The sequence below is a fragment of the Anolis sagrei genome, chromosome 12, assembly GCF_037176765.1.
Source record: "Anolis sagrei isolate rAnoSag1 chromosome 12, rAnoSag1.mat, whole genome shotgun sequence".
Lineage (NCBI taxonomy): Eukaryota > Metazoa > Chordata > Lepidosauria > Squamata > Dactyloidae > Anolis > Anolis sagrei.
Window position 1 is genome coordinate 13,168,185 of NC_090032.1, and position 20,256 is coordinate 13,188,440.

At 45.9% G+C, this 20,256-nt stretch overlaps 2 protein-coding genes across 3 annotated transcripts in view; both read left to right on the top strand.

Annotated features, from left to right (window-relative positions):
• The first annotated feature begins 6,113 nt into the window (after nucleotides 1-6,113).
• DUSP23 (dual specificity phosphatase 23) lies at nucleotides 6,114-15,479 on the top strand. Of its 2 annotated transcripts, none has more exons than XM_060758281.2 (3): nucleotides 6,114-6,257; nucleotides 11,879-12,153; nucleotides 14,913-15,479. In XM_060758281.2, the coding sequence occupies exons 2-3, from the start codon at nucleotides 11,884-11,886 to the stop codon at nucleotides 15,096-15,098; spliced, it is 456 nt and encodes a 151-aa protein (XP_060614264.2). In that variant the 5' UTR covers nucleotides 6,114-6,257; nucleotides 11,879-11,883; the 3' UTR covers nucleotides 15,099-15,479. The 2 variants fall into 2 exon arrangements, with proteins under 2 accessions (XP_060614264.2, XP_067328546.1); XM_067472445.1 differs by lacking the exon at nucleotides 6,114-6,257 and adding an exon at nucleotides 8,209-8,265.
• A 2,385-nt stretch (nucleotides 15,480-17,864) lies between these two features.
• The window catches only part of IGSF9 (immunoglobulin superfamily member 9), a 121,248-nt gene continuing 118,856 nt past the window's right edge, over nucleotides 17,865-20,256 (top strand). The window contains exon 1 of the mRNA XM_067472673.1: nucleotides 17,865-18,415. The gene's annotated coding sequence lies outside the window, so the exon portion shown is untranslated. The remainder of the gene's footprint in view (nucleotides 18,416-20,256) is intronic.

The window sequence follows — 20,256 nt, forward strand, 5'->3', positions numbered from 1 at the left end:
TATTCAGTCTACTCCCTTTTCTGATAACAGAGATGTCAGATTTTCTCTTTGTTCATTTGAAAGCCTGACAGGTCTCCATACTTCAAGATCTCAACAGGATGCAGTGTGTCTTTTGGAAAGATCATCATGTCATCTGCAATTATTATTATTATTATTATTATTATTATTATTATTATTATTTTGTTGTTGTTGTTGTTGCTGTTGTTGAAGGCTTTCATGGCTAGAATCATTGGGTTGCTGAGAGTTTTCCAGGCAGTCTGGCCATGTTCCAGAAGCATACTCTCCTGACGTTTCACCCACATCTATGGCAGGCATCCTCAGAGGTTGTGAGGTGTGTAGGAAACTAGGCAAGTGAGGTTTATATATCTGTGGAATAATGTCCAGGTTGGGACAAAGGACTCTTGCCTGTTGGAAGCAAGTGTGAATGTTACAAATGGCAACCTTAATAAGCTTTGAATGGCCTTGCAATTTCAAAGGAAACAGACAGGAAACAGTCAGGGCCAGATATCACCTCCCAACAAAGGCATAAAGCAGCCAGGCATAAAGCAGCCAGGCTCCTTCTTTCCTCCTTTCTTTTCTTTCCTCCCTCCCTCCCTTTCCTCCTTCCTTCCTTCCCTTTCTCCTTTTCCCCCTTCCTTCCTTCCTTCCTTCCTTCCTTCCTTCCTTCCTCCCTCCCTCCCTCCCTCCCTCCCTCCCTCCCCTTCTTCCTCCCCTTCCTCCTTCCTTCTGTCTTTCCTTCTTCCCTTCTTCCCTTCCTCCTTTCCCCCTTCCTTCCTGCCTTTCTTCCCCTCCTCCTCCCTCCCTCCCCTTCTTCTTCCCTTCCTTCTTTCTTTCCTTCCTCCCTTCTTCCCTTTGTCCTTTCCCCCTTCCTTCCTGCCTTTCTTCCCTTCCTCCTCCGTCCCTCCCTCTCTTTCCCTCATACACCTTGTACCTCTCCCTTTTCCCCCTTTCTCCCTTTCTCCCCATCCTCAGAGGTTGTGAAGTCTGTTGGAAACTAGGCAAGTGGGGTTTATATGTCTGTGGAATAACATCCAGGGTGGGAGAAATAACTCTTGACTGTTTGAGGCAAGCGTGAATGTTGCAATTGGCCAGCTTGATTAGCATTTAATGGCCTTGCAGCTTCAAAGCCTGGCTGGTTGCTGCCTGGGAGAATCCTTTCGCCCTGATTGTTTCATGCCTGGAATTACCCTGTTTTCTGAGAGTTGCTCTTTATTTACTGTCCTGATTTTAGAGTTTTTTTTTAATACTAGTAGCCAGATTTTGTTCATTTTTATGGTTTCCTCCTTTCTGTTGAAATTGTCCTCATGCTTGTGGATTTCAATGGTTTCTCTGTGTAGTGTGACATGGTGATTGTTAGCACGGTCCAGCATTTCTGCAGGAAGCAGCCAGACTTTGAAGCTGCAAGGCCATTCAATGCTAAGGATTCCCCCCAAAGAGGAAGCAGACAGGCTTTGAAGCTGCAAGGCCATTCAGTGCTAATCAAGCTGGCCAGTGGCAACATTTACACTGGCCTCAAGTAGACAAGAGTTCTTTCTCCCACCCTGGACATTATTCTACTGCCCTGGAGACTAGGAAACGGAACAATGGCTTCAAACTACAAGAAAGGAAATTCCATCCGAACGTTAGGAAAAACTTCCTGACTGTGAGAGTCATTCAGCAGTGGAGTGTGGTGGAGGCTCCTTCTTTGGAGGCTTTTAAACAGAGGCTGAATGGCCATCTGTCAGGGGTGCTTTGAATGCAATATTCCTGCTTCTTGGCAGAATGGGGTTGGACTGGATGGCGCATGAGGTCTCCAGGGCATAAAAGCCTCCAAAGAAGGAGCCTCCATAGAACCCTCTAATTCTATGATTCTACAGTTGTATAAACCCCACTTAGTTTCCAACAGACCTGACAACTTCTGAGGAGGCCTGCCATAGATGTGGGTGAAACCTCAGGAGAGAATGCTCCTGAAACATGGTCAGACAGCCCAGAAAACTCACAGCAAGCCAGTGATTCTGGCCATGAAAGCCTTCAACAACAACAACAACAAAAAGGACATTTAGCATAATGCCGAGCTTTTAACTTTGTTTGTAGTTTTTCTACACATTATAGCTATTGTCTCAATTTGGTTCTTACATGCTAAATAAATAAATATTCCGTCGTCTGAATCATTGACAAAGATGTTGATATTCCATGGCCTGCATAGGTCTCTGTCACACCCAGGGGCGGCTCAACCCATTACGCAAAGTAAGCATTTGCAGTATAGATTTTGCCCAGGGGCGCTCTTGAGGCGCTCTTGGGGGGAAATAGACCTTGACATATGCAAGTTGTAGTTACTGGGATGTATAGTTCAGACAAGAATTCAGAATCCAGACAAGACAGAGGTACTCCTGGTCAGTCGTAAGGCCAAACAGGGCATAGGGTTACAGCCTGTGTTGGATGGGGTCACGTTCCCCCTGAAGACGCAGGTTTGCAGCTTGGGTGTGATCCTGGACTTGTCGCTGAGTCTGGAACCTCAGGTTTCGGCGGTGACCAGGGGAGCATTTGCACAATTAAAGCTTGTGTGCCAGCTGCGCCTGTACTTGGCCACGGTAGTACACGCTCTGGTTACATCCCGTATAGACTACTGCAATGAGCTCTCCGTGAAGTTGCCCTTGAAGACTGTTCGGAGACTTCAACTAGTCCAACGGGCAGCAGCCAGATTACTCACCGGAGTGCCATACAGGGAGCATACAACCCCCCTGCTGCGTCAGCTCCACTGGCTGCCGGTTTGCTACCGGGCTCAATTCAAAGTGCTGGCTTTGGCCTATAAAGCCCTAAACGGTTCTGGCCCAACTTTCCTGTCCGAATGCATCTCCCCTTATGAATCATCAAGGACTTTGAGATCGTCCGGGGAGGCACTGCTCTCGGCCCCGCCTTCGTCACAAGTATGATTGGCGGGGGCGAGAGACAGGGCCTTATCAGTGGTGGTCCCTCAGCTATGGAACACCCTCCCTAGAGGAATTAGATCTGCTCTCTTCCTCTTAACGTTTCGGAAGCAAGATTATTATTATTATTATTATTATTATTATTATTATTACTTTATTTGTACCCCGCTAGCATCTCGATGGGGAGATGCTGCTTACATAGGCCAAGGCCTCAAAACACCATACAACAATACAATACCTAAAGCAAATTAAAAACAGTTAAGCAGTATAAACAACAGACAATAAACAATACATCAAGACACTATAAAACTGGGCCAGGCCAGAGTAATGGGTACAAGATTAAAAGTGCTGATGTGGCAGGAGGTATGTAGGATTATAAAATAGGTGCAGTGTGCGGTGTGCAGCAATCTCAGTTCTACTAAAGTGCTTCTGGGACTTGGTATTGGAGATTCCTAATCTGGGAAGGCACATTGGAACAGCCAGGTCTTCAAGTTCTTTCTGAAGACTGCCAATATAGGGGCCTGTCTAAGATCTTTTGGGACGGCATTCCAGAGTCGGGGGGCCACCACAGAAAAGGCCCTGTCTCGAGTCCCCACCAAGCGCGCTTGCGACGCAGGCGGGATCACGAGCAGGGCCTCTCCGGATGAGCGAAGTGAACGTGCGGGTTCATAGACGGAGATGCGGTCATGCAGGTAGGGTGGTCCCAAACAGTTCAGGGCTTTGTAGGTAAGCACCTGCACCTTAAATTGGGCTCGGAAAATAAACGGCAGCCAGTGGAGCTCCTTGAACAGGAGGGTTGACCTCTTTCTGTAATGAGCCCCGGTTAACATCCTGGCTGCTGCCCGTTGGACCAGTTGGAATTTCCGAGCCATTTTCAAGGGCAGCCCCACGTAGAGCGCATTGCAGTAGTCCAATCTAGAGGTGACCAAGGCATGGACCACCCCGGCCAGATCAGCCTTCGCGAGGTATGGTCGCAGCTGGCGCACGAGTCTCAATTGTGCAAATGCCCTCCCGGACACCGCCGACGCCTGAGCCTCAAGCGTAAGTGATGAATCCAAGAGGACTCCCAAGCTGTGGACCTGTGGCTTCAGGGGGAGTGTAACCCCGTCCAACACAGGTTGCCACCCTATACCCCGATCTGGTTTTCACCCTCTTTCAATGTAAAAATTGCACTATAAAAATTAAATAAAAAACAAAACAAACATGGCTATTTGAGCAAGCGTTCACAAATACAGAGTAACAGATATAGATAACTAATATAGGAAATCTGACGATTTGACGATGGAACTGGACAATGCTTGACAATATGTTGTTTTTATTGCTTGTTGTGTTTTATGTTGTTTTAATGTTTAATTTGTATACTGTTTTGTTGGAAACCGCCTTGAGTCGCCGATAGTCTGATTAAGGCGGTATACAAATACAGCAAATAAATAAATAAATAAATAATGCAATCAAAGAGCATTCTGAACTCCACCAATGATGGAACTGAACCAAATATGGCACACAGAACTCCCACGACGAATCATAGAATCATAGAGTAGGAAGAGACCTCATGGGCCATCCAGTCCAACCCCATTCTGCCAAGAAGGAATATTGCATTCAAATCACCCCTGACAGATGGCCATCCAGCCTCTGCTTAAAAGCTTCCAAAGAAGGAGCCTCCCCCACACTCCGGGGCAGAGAGTTCCACTGCTGAACGGCTCTCACAGTCAGGAAGTTTATTATTCATTTATTTATTATTTAAACTTATATGCCGCCACTCCCCTGGGGCTCGGAGCGGCTTACAAGAATAGCTAAAATCTAACAAAGTTTTAAAGCAATTTAAAACAATTTAAAAACAACAGTATCAAACATTATAAGCCTGTTGAAACAGGTATGTCTTCCATGCCCTGCGGAAAGCTGGTAAGTCCCGCAGGGCACGAACTTCAGGTGGCAGAGCATTCCAGACTGATGGCGCCACTGCTGTGAAGGCTCTGCGTCTGGTTGCCGCTAGACGCAAGGTCTTGACACTGGGGACTTCCAATAGATCTTGGTCCTCAGAACAGAATGGAATCTCCTCTCTTGTAGTTTGAAGCCATTGTTCCCTTGCGTCCTAGTCTCCAGGAAAGCAGAAAACAAGCTTGCTCCCTCCTCCCTGATGCATTGTCTTGCTGAAGACGGACACCTTTAATGAGAATGCCACATTGTCTCTTGGTTTGGATGGCCTCCCACAATGTCTGCCTAGTATGCCCCAGTAGTCATGGTCCCCTTTGCTAAGGAATCCATCAATCCTGCTCCATGCTGGTCCCAGAATACTGTGAATACTTGCCTGCTGAGAGTTGAGCATATGCCTTCTTTGGAGGTCATGAATCATAGAATCATAGAATCAAAGAGTTGGAAGAGACCTCATGGGCCATCCAGTCCAACCCCATTCTGCCAAGAAGCAGGAATATCGCATTCAAATCACCCGAAGCTTCCGAAGAAGGAGCCTCCACCACACTCTGGGGCAGAGAGTTCCACTGCTGAACGGCTCTCACAGTCAGGAAGTTCTTCCTAATGTTCAGATGGAATCTCCTCTCTTGTAGTTTGAAGCAATTGTTCCGCATCCTAGTCTCCAAGGAAGCAGAAAACAAGCTTGCTCCCTCCTCCCTGTGGCTTCCTCTCACATATTTATACATGGCTATCATATCTCCTCTCAGCCTTCTCTTCTAAACATGCCCAGCTCCTTACGCCGCTCCTCATAGGGCTTGTTCTCCAGATCCTTGATCATTTTAGTTGCCCTTCTCTGGACACATTCCAGTTTGTCAACATCTCTCTTGAATTGTGGTGCCCAGAATTGGACACAATATTCCAGGTGTGCTCTAACCAAGGCGGAGTAGAGCATGGGGAGCATGACTTCCCTGGAGTCATGGAGCACTATGCTCCTCTTGATGCAGGCCAAAATCCCATTGGCTTTTTTTGCTGCCACATCACATTGTTGGCTCATTTTAACTTGTTGTCCACGAACAGAAAATATATATCAGTGATTGGTTGGGGGGGGGGGGGGGGGGTGCCAAAATAAAAATTACCAAGGGCTGCCTCTGGTCACACCTAAGTCAGTGATCTCTTTGATCTGGAACTGAAATGTGCCTGTCCTGACCCTCTGTGGAAGTGGTTTTGAACCTTGCCGCAAAGACAATAGGAGTGGTCCCATTGCATCCCCATTCGCTGTGGCGACTGCCCATCAGGCCAGAGGAAGGAGGAGCTCCACTCTTGAATAAAGTTGCAACAGGGAGACCAGATGTGCTTCCGCCTGGAGAAAGCGCTCGGATGCTTGCAGTGCCTGAGAAAGAAGCACAGCTCTTCTTTGGAGGCCTTTCTCTCTCCTCTCAGGTATGCCTGGGGCCAGGTGAAGGCAAGCAGGGAATTGCTGGGAATCGCATGGCATAGCCTGATCCCAGATTGTGTTATGAGCGGGTGGCAAATGCTTCTCTGTAGGTTTGCGTCTCTGGAAAGGAAGGTCATTCGAGGACAGCCTCAGTGAGGGTTTATTTTTGGGCATGGAGCGGCAAGAGGAAGAGGAGTCGGACTTCAAGAAGGGAAAAAAGGACGACCCAAACAACTACCGTCCGGTCAGCCTCACGTCGATACCGGGCAAGATTCTGGAAAAGATTGTTAAGGAAGTGGTCTGCAAACACTTAGAAACAAATGCAGTCATCGCTAATAGTCAACATGGATTTATCAAAAACAAGTCATGCCAGACTAATCTGATCTCTTTCTTCGATAGAGCTACAAGCTGGGTAGATGCGGGGAATGCCGTGGATGTAGCGTACCTGGATTTCAGTAAGGCCTTCGACAAGGTCCCCCATGACCTTCTGGCAAGGAAACTAGTCCAATGTGGGCTAGGCAAAACTACGGTGAGGTGGATCTGTAATTGGTTAAGTGGACGAACACAGAGAGTGCTCACTAATGCTTCCTCTTCATCTTGGAAAGAAGTGACGAGCGGAGTGCCGCAGGGTTCCGTCCTGGGCCCGGTCCTGTTCAACATCTTTATTAATGACTTAGATGAAGGGCTAGAAGGCAGGATCATCAAGTTTGCAGACGACACCAAATTGGGAGGGATAGCCAATAGTCCAGAGGACAGGAGCAGAATTCAAAACGATCTTGACAGATTAGAGAGATGGGCCAAAACTAACAAAATGAAGTTCAACAGTGACAAATGCAAGATACTCCACTTTGGCAGAAAAAATGAAATGCAAAGATACAGAATGGGGGACGCCTGGCTCGAGAGCAGTACGTGTGAAAAAGATCTTGGAGTCCTCGTGGACAACAAGTTAAACATGAGCCAACAATGTGATGTGGCGGCAAAAAAAGCCAATGGGATTTTGGCCTGCATCAATAGGAGCATAGTGTCTAGATCTAAGGAAGTAATGCTACCCCTCTATTCTGCTTTGGTTAGACCACATCTGGAATACTGTGTCCAATTCTGGGCACCACAATTCAAGAGAGATGTTGACAAGCTGGAAAGTGTCCAGAGGAGGGCGACTAAAATGATCAAGGGTCTGGAGAACAAGCCCTATGAGGAGCGGCTTAGGGAACTGGGCATGTTTAGCCTGAAGAAGAGAAGGCTGAGAGGAGATATGATAGCCATGTATAAATATGTGAGAGGAAGCCACAGGGAGGAGGGAGCAAGCTTGTTTTCTGCTTCCTTGGAGACTAGGACACGGAACAATGGCTTCAAACTACAAGAGAGGAGATTCCATCTGAACATTAGGAAGAACTTCCTGACTGTGAGAGCCGTTCAGCAGTGGAACTCTCTGCCCCGGAGTGTGGTGGAGGCTCCTTCTTTGGAAGCTTTTAAGCAGAGGCTGGATGGCCATTTGTCAGGGGTGATTTGAATGCAATATTCCTGCTTCTTGGCAGGGGGTTGGACTGGATGGCCCATGAGGTCTCTTCCAACTCTATGATTCTATGATTCTATGATTCTATGATTAAGGCTAGAGAGGGGCTTCTTTTCCTTCCTTTCAATCAGCCAAATGGAATAGCTCCTTAAAAGCTTTTCTCATTGGTTTAAATCTATGTATATAATAAAAGTCAGTGTTTGTATGCGGAGGGAGGACAGTGTATGTGGCAGCTGTCTGATTGGCTGCCAATTTCACAGGCCATGGGTGATGGACCTGGATCAAACTTGGCACACATAACCCCCATGATCCCCTTTACGTCCTGGTGAGGTTTGGGGGAGAATGGACACAGGTTGATGGGATTTGTAGTACTTCAAACCCATCAGTTCACACAGACCACTGTGGCCCCCAACAAAGACTAATAAAGAGGAAGCTTTCTTTCTAGGCTGAGGCTGGATCTACATTGCCATATAATCCAGATTATCAAAGAAGATAATCAGGTCAGCGGTTCGAATCCGGGGAGAGCTGGTTGAGCTCCCTCTGTCAGCTCCAGCTCCTCATGTGGGGACATGAGAGAAACCTCCCACAAGGATGGCAAACATCAAAACATCCAGGTGTCCCCTGGGCAACGTCCTTGCAGATGGGCAATTCTCTCACACCAGAAGTGACTTGCAGTTTCTCAAGTCTCTCCTGACACAAAAAATATCTACACTATCTACTTTGAACTGGATTATATTAGGCTATACTGCTATATAATCCAGATGATCAAAGGTTGACTCAGGGTCAACCTAAGTCTGAAATGACTTGAAAGCACACAACAACAACAACAACGATCTCATCTCACCAGCCAAAAGCAGGCCCACACTTCCCACTGAAATATCAATAAGTTTATATTTGTTAAAATTGTTCTTCATTTTAATTATTGTATTGATTTGAAGTGTTTTTGCACTACAAATAAGATATGTGTAGTGTGTAATTTTTTTTTCAAATTATAATCCAGCCCTCCAACAGTTTGAGGGACTGTGACCTGTTAAAAAAGTTTGAGAACCTCCAGAGGTTCTCAAACCCTTGTGCCAGCAGAACTGATGACTGACAGGTGGTTTGAATCTGGGGAGAGCAGGTTGAGCTCCCTCTGTCAGCTCCAGCTCCCTAAGCAGGGACATGAGAGAAGCTTCCCACAAGGATGGTAAAACATCCGGGCAACGTCCCCTGGGGAACGTCCTTGCAGATGGCCAATTCTCTGACACCAGAAGTGACTTGCAGTGTCTCAAGTCGCTCCTGACATGAATAAAATCCACATTATCTGCTTTGAACAGGATTATATGAGTCTACGGAGCCCCCGGTGGCGCAGTGGGTTAAAGCTGAGCTGCTGAGCTTGTTGATCAAAAGGTCGCAGGTTCGATTCCGGGGAGCGGCGTGAGCTTCCGCTGTCAGCCCTAGCTTCTGCCAACCTAGCAGTTCGAAAACATGCAAATGTGAGTAGATCAATAGGTACCGCTCTGGCGGGAAGGTAAGGGCGCTCCTTGCAGTCATGCCGGCCACATGACCTTGGAGGTGTCTACGGACAACACTGGCTCTTCGGCTTAGAAATGGAGATGAGCACCACACCCCAGAGCCAGACATGACTGGACTTAATTTCAGGGGACTACCTTTACCTTTATATGAGTCTACACTGCCATACAATCCAGTTCAAAGCAGATCATTGATTTTTATGGCAGTGTAGATCCAGCATAACATATCTGTTCCTTTGAAAACTGCTTTTTGTTGTTGTTGTGTCAGGAGCGACTTGAGAAACTGCAAGTCGCTTCTGGTATGAGAGAATTGGCTGTCTAAGGACGTTGCCCAGGGGACGTCTGGATGTTTCTCTCATATCCCTGCATGAGGAGCTGGAGCTGATAGAGAGAGCTCATCTGCACTCTCCCCAGATTTGAACCTGTGACCTGTCGGTCTTCAGTCCTGCCAGCACAAGGGTTTAACCACTGGGGGCTCCTTGAAAACTGCTGATCCACCTTAGTCAGCATATCAGAAACAATAGAAATGCAGTCCAGCAACATCGGAAAGGTGCGGCTGTGTTTATTTTATTTAGTTAGTTGTCTTTGTATGTCTTCTACCAGTCTGCTCGGGACAGGTCTCTTTGTTTTCCATTCAATTTGCATGACAACCATGGGATAGGTAGGGTGTAACGGTTAAATCCAGCATCAGAAAAGCTAACCAAGAACTGGAATGCATGATTTCTGTATTTGGCGTGGATCACTCCGAAAGCATATGACGATCACTTTGTTTACTTTTGTTCTGGACATTTGATTCCTCCCTCTCCTTACTTGCTTTTGTTTTAGAACAGTGGTTCTCAACCTGGGGGTCACAACCCCCAGGGGGGTCACAGGGCCATTTTCTGGGGGTCTTCAAAATGGCTGCCAGCCCGTGCCAGGGAAACAGCCAGGCTTTCCAGGTCAGTTCCTCCACCTTGCACGAGGCCTCCCTCGCCTGAGTTGCTCTCCCACCGGCAGGTAGGGGTGTGGGGCAGGCTAGGGCCCCTTTGCGCAAGGCCTCCCTCGCTTGCTTTGCTCTCCCGCCGGCAGGCAGGGGCGCAGGGCAGGTGAAAATAATTTTATGGTTGGGGGTCACCACGACATTGAAGCCAACTCAGACTTTAGGGGGGTCAACTCCAAGGAGAGATGACCCTTAGTTCCCACCAAAGAGGGAACGCTACCTTGGCAAGCCTTCAGGGAAGCCTGATTCCAGCAATTTTATTGATATTAATAATTGAAATGAGACTCTTGCCAAGGCGAAGAAGTGGCACCGAGGTTTTTTAGCGATTCAGCTGCAATCGGATGCATTGTAGGAATAGTTCCACTACAAGCATAGCAATACAGAATTTTACAGGCATTTTTATAGGCAAAATACAGGTTTGAAAGTTTCAAAACTCCCTCCCTCTTCAGCTCCTTGCAAATCAGGGAGAGGGAGGCAGGACGGAAGAGGTGCATTGTTTTGGCCAGCAAAGGTGCGGTTTTCCTTAAGAAAGGTTTTCCTGCTTTTGATCAGATAAGGAGTGTCCTTGATGGGTTTTGGTAGAAGGAACAAACAGGGTCAGGACAGGGGACCCCGGGGGTCATTCCTGTCCTTTTGTGAATCAATCAAAGTGTCCAAATAGACTTCCCTGCCCGCCAGACAAAACTCAGAGAGCGGGAAAGGAAATCTCAACTTGTTATTGTCCATGCAGATGTGGAATAATCAAGTAAGTTTCCAGGGAGGCGGTGGTCCTGCCTCAGGCATTTCAGCAGTCCTGGGTCACATTTTTTAGGGCAAAAGTCAGGGGGTAAGATAGGAGGACAAGCAATGTTTCATAGCAAGATACATACATTCAAATCATAAGCATTTCATAGCAACAAAACCCCATCTTTGTCCCACATTCCAAGTATATTTAATAAGAGGATTAATCTTCATGAAGAAGCCTGAAGTCCAATGTTTTAAAAGGTCTTTGAGGAAAGTTCATGAGGGAGATAGTATGTACTGAAGTCCAAGACATGCAGGCAGAGTCCATGATCATTGGGAAGGCTGGCAGATGAAACCCCATCTGTGCTGCAACTGATTCACACTTTGGTCCTTGGGAAACTACAACTCTCACAAAGGGCAGAAGTCCCAAGATCCAGCCATTTCCCAAAAGCCTCGTGGGGTCCTTGTTGTTGTCAGTGCCTTGGCAATGTGACCAAGACTTAACCCTTGTTGTGTAGTCTGGTGCCCTTGCCCTTTGCAGAACTTTAAGTCACTATCCCTTATTTTGGGAGGGGGGGGGGGTTGCTCAACATCAACATGAGGAAGCATATTTAGGGGTCACGGTGTTAGAAAGGTTGAGAACCACTGTTCTAGAATTATTTTATATAACACAAATCTTAGTGTATTGAGGGATGGGCAAACTGGCAAGTCTGGGCACAGAATCATCTTGGACTGTGACTCAACTCCATTTGAGCTTAGGCCGAGAAATGGTGTTTAGCAAGAAAACCCATTCATGTTGCACATGGCAACACCCATTGATAGGATGTCATTCAGAATACGGATGGAAGGGACCTGTTGCTGTTCGTCACCTCCTTCCACTTTTGGTCTTTTTTGCTGCAGAGCCCATGGAGTCCGCAGTGCCACCCAATTTCTCCTGGGTTGAACCCGGCCGGCTCGCGGGACTAGCCATGCCCCGCTTGCCCGCGCATTACCAATACATGTATGACAACGGCATCCGGCACCTTATCTCTCTCACCGAGCGCAGCCCCCCGTACCACGACACTTGCCCCGGCATCCAAGTGCACCGCTTGCGCATCACTGACTTCCACCCGCCGTCTCCGGAGCAGATTCAGCGCTTTCTACAGATCGTGGAAGATGCCAGTGCCAAGGGCGAGGTAATCCCTGTTCTGAATTGGGCCTGTGCTCAAATAATAATACTGTACCAGATATTGCTTTCTTACAGAACATGTGTTGTTTTCCATCTCAACCTGGACTATTGGCATTTTGGAAAATGGAAAATTCCACAACTTTTGGGGAAATGGCTATTCGAAACCTTTTGGAAAAACCAGGAATCTCCACAGGCTTTTGGAAGTATGATCCTTTTGGAGATTAATTGGCATCCACACTATTTGGAATAATATAACCTTTGGAAAACATGACCTTGTTAGAGATCATAACCTTTTGAAAGTATGATCTTCCTGAGAAGAGTTGAAAACTCACTTGAGTCAACCTTCTCCTTAGTGGTAAATATCTACCAGCATTCATGCAAGGCAATTAGGTTTCTCAGCTGTTAGACTAATATACGTAGATATCTCTTTGAACTGTTAGGAACAAAGATATGCCAATGCACAAAAAACATATATAGCAGAGTTTCAGAAGTGTTCTTTTATCCCTTAAAACATCTTTAACAACCTTGCCAACGAGAACACTGGTTTTTTTCATGTCAGGTCCACAGGTATGTAGCGGGGAGGGGGGGGAGCTTGAGGGGCTTCAGCCCCCCCCCCACCAAATTCTCAGGGTAGTCCACGAGAAAGCCTTACTGGTACATGCTCAATATATCCCATACGCATGGGGGTATTGGGATAATGATAAAAAAGGTTTGCTTGGGTAGATCCTCAGCTCCAGCCCCTGAACCAAACTCAGCCCCCCCCCCCCCCGAATCAAACTCAGCACCTCCCAAATCAAAATACTGGTTATGGGCCTGTGTCAGGAGTGACTTGAGGAATTGCAAGTCGCTTCTGGTGTGAGAGAACTGGCCGCCTGCAAGGATGTTGCCCAGGGGACGCCTGGATGTTTTGATGTTGTACCATCCTTGTGGGAGGCTTCTCTCATGTCCCTCATGGGGAGCTGGATCTGACAGAGAGAACTCATCTGTGTTCTGTCTGGATTCAAATCCCTGACCTCTCAGTCTTCAGTCTTGCTGGCACAAGGGTTTCACCAATTGTGCCACCCGAGGTTCTGAGAGAATACTGAGAACATGGTGAAAAAATGGAATTCCTGTATTTTATCTGTATATTATCCTATTTAGGGCATAAAAACAAGGAATTGTGGTTTCAACAGAAACCAAGTCACAGAAACGAACCCTTTTGGAACATTTGGGCCGGGCTTTAGCATAGTAGGTTAACCACCAACTGCAGTAAATCTTGCCAATCAAATGGTTGACAGTTCAAAGGCTGGGTTGGGGTGAGCTCCTGGCCTTTAGCCCAGCTTCTATCTACCTAGTAGTACAAAAGCAAAATGTGAGTAGATAAATAGGTACCGCTTAAAAGTGGGGTGATGGCATGATTCATCTATCCCAGAAGGGATAGAATCATAGAATCAAAGAGTTGGAAGAGACCTCATGGGCCATCCAGTCCAACCCCCTGCCAAGAAGCAGGAATGTTGCATTCAAATCACCCCTGACAGATGGCCATCCAGCCTCTGTTTAAAAGCTTCCAAAGAAGGAGCCTCCACCACACTCCGGGGCAGATAGTTCCACTGCTGAACGGCTCTCACAGTCAGGAAGTTCTTCCTCATGTTCAGATGGAATCTCCTCTCTTGTAGTTTGAAGCCATCCTCCCAATTTGGTGTCGTCTGCAAACTTGATGATCCTGCCTTCTAGCCCTTCATCTAAGTCATTAATAAAGATGTTGAACAGGACCGGGCCCAGGACAGAACCCTGCTTGTGGCACTCCACTTGTCACTTCTTTCCAAGATGAAGAGGAAGCATTGGGGAGAATCACCCTCTGGGTTCGTCCATTTAACCAATTCCAGATCCACCTCACCGTAGTTTTGCCTAGCCCACATTGGACTAGTTTCCTTGCCAGACGGTCATGGGGGACCTTGTCGAAGGCCTTCCTGAAATCCAGGTACGCCACATCCATGGCATTCCAGCTTGTAACTCTATCGAAAAAAGAGATCAGATGAGTCTGGCATGACTTGTTTTTGATAAATCCATGGTGACTATTAGCGATGACCGCATTTGTTTCTAAGTGTTTGCAGACTACTTCCTTAACAATCTTTTCCAGAATCTTGCCTGGTCTCGACGTGAGGCTGACCGGACGGTAGTTGTTTGGGTCATCCTTTTTTCCTTTCTTGAAGATTGGGACCACACTGACCCTCCTCCAATCTGCTGGGACTTCTCCTGTTCTCCAAGAACTCTCAAAGATGATTGCCAATGGTTCCGAAATGACTTCCCCTAGTTCCTTCAGTACTCTTGGGTGTAGTTGATCTGGCCCTGGGGACTTGAACTCATTTAGATGAAACTCTCTGTCCCTTCTGGCAGTGGCTGATCATTTGTGTAAATGTTAAAAATTGATGGAGAAAGCACGGTCCCCTGAGGCAGGCCGTTCTTCTGTTTAAGTCATCTGCTTCTCTGGAACTCAACAAAAAAGCTCCTGTTTTGTAGCAGATTTTTTATGAAGCAGGTGAGGTGGTCGTCCTTTGTGATGTTAAACATTTTTTTTCAGAAGGAGGCAATTACTTACATTAACAAAGCTGCTGACAGGTCTACGACGACAGCTCCTCTAATCTGCTGTTCATGGGATGGCAACGTGAAAGCAGTGGTGCATCAATGGCAACAAAAGTATTTTTGCCATTGGTATTGAAGCCTTGGTATGACGCTGGGATAAATGCTTTCGCCTTAACTTATTCTATTCTCTCGCCATCCTTTCAGGCTGCAGCCGTGCATTGCATGTTGGGATTTGGCCGAACTGGAACCATGCTGGCATGTTACTTAGTGAAGACCCGGAAAATCTCTGGCGTGGATGCCATCAGGGAAATCCGGAAACTGCGCAACGGCTCAATTGAAACACCTGACCAGGAGAAGGCTGTCATCCAATTCTACCAACGAACCAAATAGTCAGAGCAACAAGCTGGATCTTTAGGATTACTCCCTTTTCTGCTTCTAAATAACCAAATTCAAAGAAGTTTTATATACCTTGGGTTTCATAGGGGTGGGAAAGGGTTGCGAGTGCAAAAAGGTTTAAGGAGCCTTGATCTCAATTAAAGTTTCTATTTGTTTACATTGATTTTACAATCAAAGCTGGGGAGTTAATTTGCTTTGGATGCACATTTATGGGGCTTTCTTTGTAGCCTTTTAAGCTGCTTTAACCTATGGTTTTTGGTATGTTTTAACTTGTCTAACTCATTCCTTGTTTATTTTACCTATATGGTGTCCTTATAATAAAAAAAAGGTGGGATAGCAATGATTTAATAATAAATCACTTTTTGGGGAGCGTAATGGCAGACGCCTTGTGATATTGTCAACACTGGAAACAGAACAATAACGTAAGAATAATAACACCAATCTTGAATTCTGGGATCCAAGAGAGTATCACAGTGTTTCTCAACTTGGGGGTCGGGACACCTGGGGAGGTCACGAGGGGATATCAGAGGGGTCGCCAAAAACCATCAGAAAACATAGTATTTTCTGTTGGTCATGGGGGTTCTGTGTGGGAAGTTTGGCCCAATTCTATCGTTGGTAGGGTTCAGAATGCTCTTTGAGTGTAGGTGAACTATCAATCCCATCAACTCCCAAATGTCAAGGTTTATTTTCCCCAAACTCAACCAGTGTTCGCATTTGGGCAAATTGAGTATCTATACCAAGTTTGGTCCAGATCCATAATTGTTTGCATCCACAGCGCTCTCGGGATGTACATGAACTACAACTCCCAAACTCAAGGTCAATGCCCACCAAACCCTTCCAGTATTTTCTGTTGGTCATGTGAGTTCTGTGTGCCAAGTTTGGTTCAATTCTGTATCGGGTATTTGTGCCAAATTTGGTCCAGAAAAAGAAAATACATCCAGCGTATCAGATATTTACATTACGATTCATAACAGTAGCAGCATTACATTTCTGAAATAGCAAGAAAAATAACTTTATGGTTGAGGGTCACCACAACATGAGGAACTGTATTAATGGGTTTAGGAAGGTTGAGGAACATTGGATTAGCGGATCACATTCATTCGATGCCAGCTTGACCAGGGTGGGTCAGCGCTGCTTGTGTTATTGGATCTCACAGCAGCATTGGACACAGTCGACCACAATCTTTTGACCCACCGCCTTGCTGCTGTTGGAGTCAGGGGGAGAGCTTTAAACTGGCTGTCCTCCTTTCTTCACAACTGTGGACAGCGAGTGGAGAGGGGAGGCCTGGTCTCTGAGAGGTCCCCTCTCTCTTGTGGGGTTCCTCAGGGGGCCATTCTCTCCCCTCTGTTGTTTAACATCTATATGCGGCCACTTGCTCAGCTGGTTCGAGGTTTTGGGCTTGAGTGTTACCCGTACGCCAATGACACTCAGCTGGTGCTGAAGATGGAAGGCCGACCGGACTCTGTACCCGATTATTTCCATCAGTGCCTCGAGGCCGTGACTGGATGGCTGCGTGCCAGCAGGTTGAGGGTGAATCCAGCAAAGACAGAGATCCTATGGCTGGGTCGACTGGGCAGTGGGGACATCCATCTGCCCACCCTGGATGGCGAGGCGCTACGCCCTTCATCATTGGTCAAGAGTCTGGGAGTCCTTTTGAACTATACATCCCAGTAACTACATCTTTATTTATATAGATTGTTATATGATTTATATTAATTGTATTGTATTGATTGTTTTCATTATTGCTTTTGTTATTGTTGTACTGTGGGCTTGGCCTCATATAAGCCGCACCGAGTCCCTTGGGGAGATTTTTATTTATCGTGTCATCCACAACCAGAACATTGTATTACATTTCTAACAGAACAGAACAAACAAACAGATAAAAAAAACACACACAAATTTTGCAAACTTGGTAGCTGATTAAATGTCCTTTGACAAGTATCTGGCCACTCGGAGTGCTTCTGGTGTTGCCGCAAGAAGGTCCTCCATCGTGCATGTGGCAGGGCTCAGGTTGCATTGCAGCAGGTGGTCAGTGATTTGCTCTTCTCCGCACTCGCATGTTGTGGATTCCACTTTGTAGCCCCATTTCCTAAGATTGGCTCTGCATCTTGTGGTGCCAGAGCGCAGTCTGTTCAGCGCCTTCCAAGTCGCCCAGTCTTCTGTGTGCCCAGGGGGGAGTCTCTCATCTGGTATCACCCACGGATTGAGGTGCTGGGTTTGAGCCTGCCACTTTTGAACTCTCGCTCACCTTGGGGAGATGGTAGCGGGGTATAAATAAAGATTATTATTATTATTATTATTATTATTATTATTATTCTACAACACATAGTACATTGGGTGTTTCCAGAACGAATGTGCTTAAAGCAAGTAGTCAAACAAGGAACAAACCAAGCAGATTAAGAGGGACTCGAGAGCCATGCTCAAATACTTGTGCCAAATTTGGTCCAGTGAATGAAAATACATCCTTCACATCAGACATTACGATTCATAGTACTAGCAAAATGACAGTTATGAAGTAGCAGTGAAAATAATGTTATGGTTGCCACATTAGGAAGGTTGAGAAGCGCTGTTTGAATCGAACCATTCCTCCTTATGCTACACATCTGTGTGGCCCTGGGAGCAGCCATGAAGGCCCATTCCACTGGGAGGCACTCTGGGTCAACAAACGAGACCTAGGCCTATGGGGGAAACTACAGGTCCCAGGAACCTTTGCAAAGAAAACTAAGAGCAGATGCACAGGCTTTAAAGCTCTCCAGTGCTTAGTGTGGGTTGGTCGGTTTGGAAGGTGCAAGAGGCTGCTTGGGGCCTGCGATTGGCTCTTCCTGGGCTCACAAAGGCTTGGAGGCGGGGAGGCAGCAGAGGATCACTTGTCTCCATTGTGCGCGCAAAGGCTGGCAGGTGAAGAAAGCTTGGGACCACAGCACTCTCTTTTCCCAATTGACTGGATCTCACTTTTGCCTGTGCATTTTTCCTCGCAGTGCAAGGAGGAACTGAAGGTGCCACGGAAAGGACTTTGGGGATCAAAAGCATCCGCCGCAAGTGGTTCCAAGCTCTGAGTTTGAGCACAAAGTTTGCCCAAAAGCTGAGCAAGCAAACTGGGGTCTGTTTTGGCCCACTCTTTGTTGGTGGGAATCAAGAGACTCCAGGTTCTGGCCAGGAGAAGAGCATCCTTCATAGCCGAGCCACATCTGGAGCAGGTCAGGCTCTTTGGGCTTCGGGAAGCCAGATGTGAATGCGGGAAGAAGCTCCTGCAAGATGCATTCTGGCTCTTCCTCTCCAAGAAGGTGAAGCTGGTCCAGATCCATCATCAGGTGAGGTCTCCTGGTATGGGTACCAAATTTGAGCTCTTGTAATTGGTTGACTTTGGGAGTGTCTTTGTTGGTTCCCTCCCATTCATAGGGGGAACTTTTTAAAAACCGAGCTTGAAAACATTGTGCAAAGCAAGGCTGACCCACAAACACGGCATCACCGATCCATTGCAAGTTGTCCCAAAAGTTGCCCTACATGGGGAAATGGGAAATTGTTGCTACATGCACGTTCGATTGCAATGTATTCATGATAAAATATTTATAAAGTTTTCATTGTAAAATATTTGCAAAATATTTGCAAAATATTTGCAAATGATTGCAAGTGTTTGCAAATTGTTTGCAAAATATAATAATAATAATAATAATAATAATAATAATAATAATAAAATATAATAATAAAATAAAACTTTATTTGTACCCCGCTACCATCTCCTCAAGGGACTCGGTGCGGCTTACATGAGGCCAAGCCTGCAGTACATCAATAAAACGAAGGCAATAACAAAATAATCAATACAAAACAGTCAAATAAATCTCCAAATTTTTGCAATTTTTGATTTTTGATATTGCTGTTTTTAAATTGTTTTAAATTGTGTTAGATTTTAAGCTGCTCCGAGCCCCAGGGGAGTGGCGGCATAGAAGTTCAAATAATAAATAAATTAAAAAAAACAAACAAAAATAAACAATAACAATAACATACAGACATTTAAAAACCTATGGCCGGGCCAAATGTAATAATTTAAAATCATTAAAATATATGCAAAATGTTTGCAAAATGTCTCCATAAAATTGCAATTTGCAAAATGTTTGAAAAAACTGAAAAATATTTGCAAAATGTTTGAAAAATATTTGCAAAATGCTTGAAAAATGTTTGGAAAATATTTGCAAAATGTTTGAAAAAGTCTGCAAAATGTTTAAAAATATTTGCAAATGTTTGCAAATTGTTTGCAAAATATTTGCAAAAATCCTTCCTCTGTGTTGACCACTACTTTCTAGACACGCACAAAGTCTTTCTCCCCAATCATAAAATTACGCAATACAGTTGGAAGGGAACTCCAAATGCCATCTAGTCCAACCCATTTCTGCCAGGCAGGAAGGCACAATTCAATCTCTCCTGACAGATGGCCATTCAGCCACTGTTTAAAACTTTACAGTACATTTGTTATCCCCTCCCCCTGATATAATGAGACTTTGGGGGTAGAGGCAAACATCAGCTAAAGAACATCTTTTTAAAAATTACTTTAAAGGCACCTAAGCACATCAGATCTTGGAAACTAAGCAGGGTCGATCATAGTATTTATTTATTTAGATCTTCTGGTGGAGCCCTGCTCTCAGTCCCGCCACTTTCGCAATCGTGTCTGGTGGGAACGGGAGACAGGGCCTTTTCTGTGGTGGCCCCTCGGCTATGGAACTCTCTCCCGATTGAGATCAGATCTGCCCCCTCCCTCCTGTCCTTCAGGAGGCTAGTGAAATCCTGGCTGTGGAATGAAGCATTCCCAGAATAATGGCTGAGACCGGCTACAAAACAAAGTTATCGACCACACATACGGACTCAGATGGACGTGATGTTATCTTATATGTCATTTATTCTATATGTATTTTAACCTTTTGTTGTTGTATGCTGTTTTAAGACTGTATTATTAGCATTGAATCCTTGCTGTGAGCCGGTCTGTGTCCCTCTACGGAGGTAGAGAAGATCTATTTTATTTTAAACATGTATATTTCGCCCTTCTCACCCTGTCTAGCCGGATTTCCTTTAGCTGTATCTGCATTGGAGGGTTCAAAGTAATCAGACTTTGTACTGTAGGGATCATCCCAGATCTAGCCTCACATTCCATGTTGTAAAA

Excerpts from the sequence above, each read along its gene's own strand:
- DUSP23 (XM_060758281.2), top strand. The coding sequence starts at position 11,884 with ATGGAGTCCGCAGTGCCACCCAATTTCTCCTGGGTTGAACCCGGCCGG. Across the intron at positions 12,154-14,912 it reads ATGCCAGTGCCAAGGGCGAG|GCTGCAGCCGTGCATTGCAT; the intron begins GTAATCCCTGTT and ends CCATCCTTTCAG.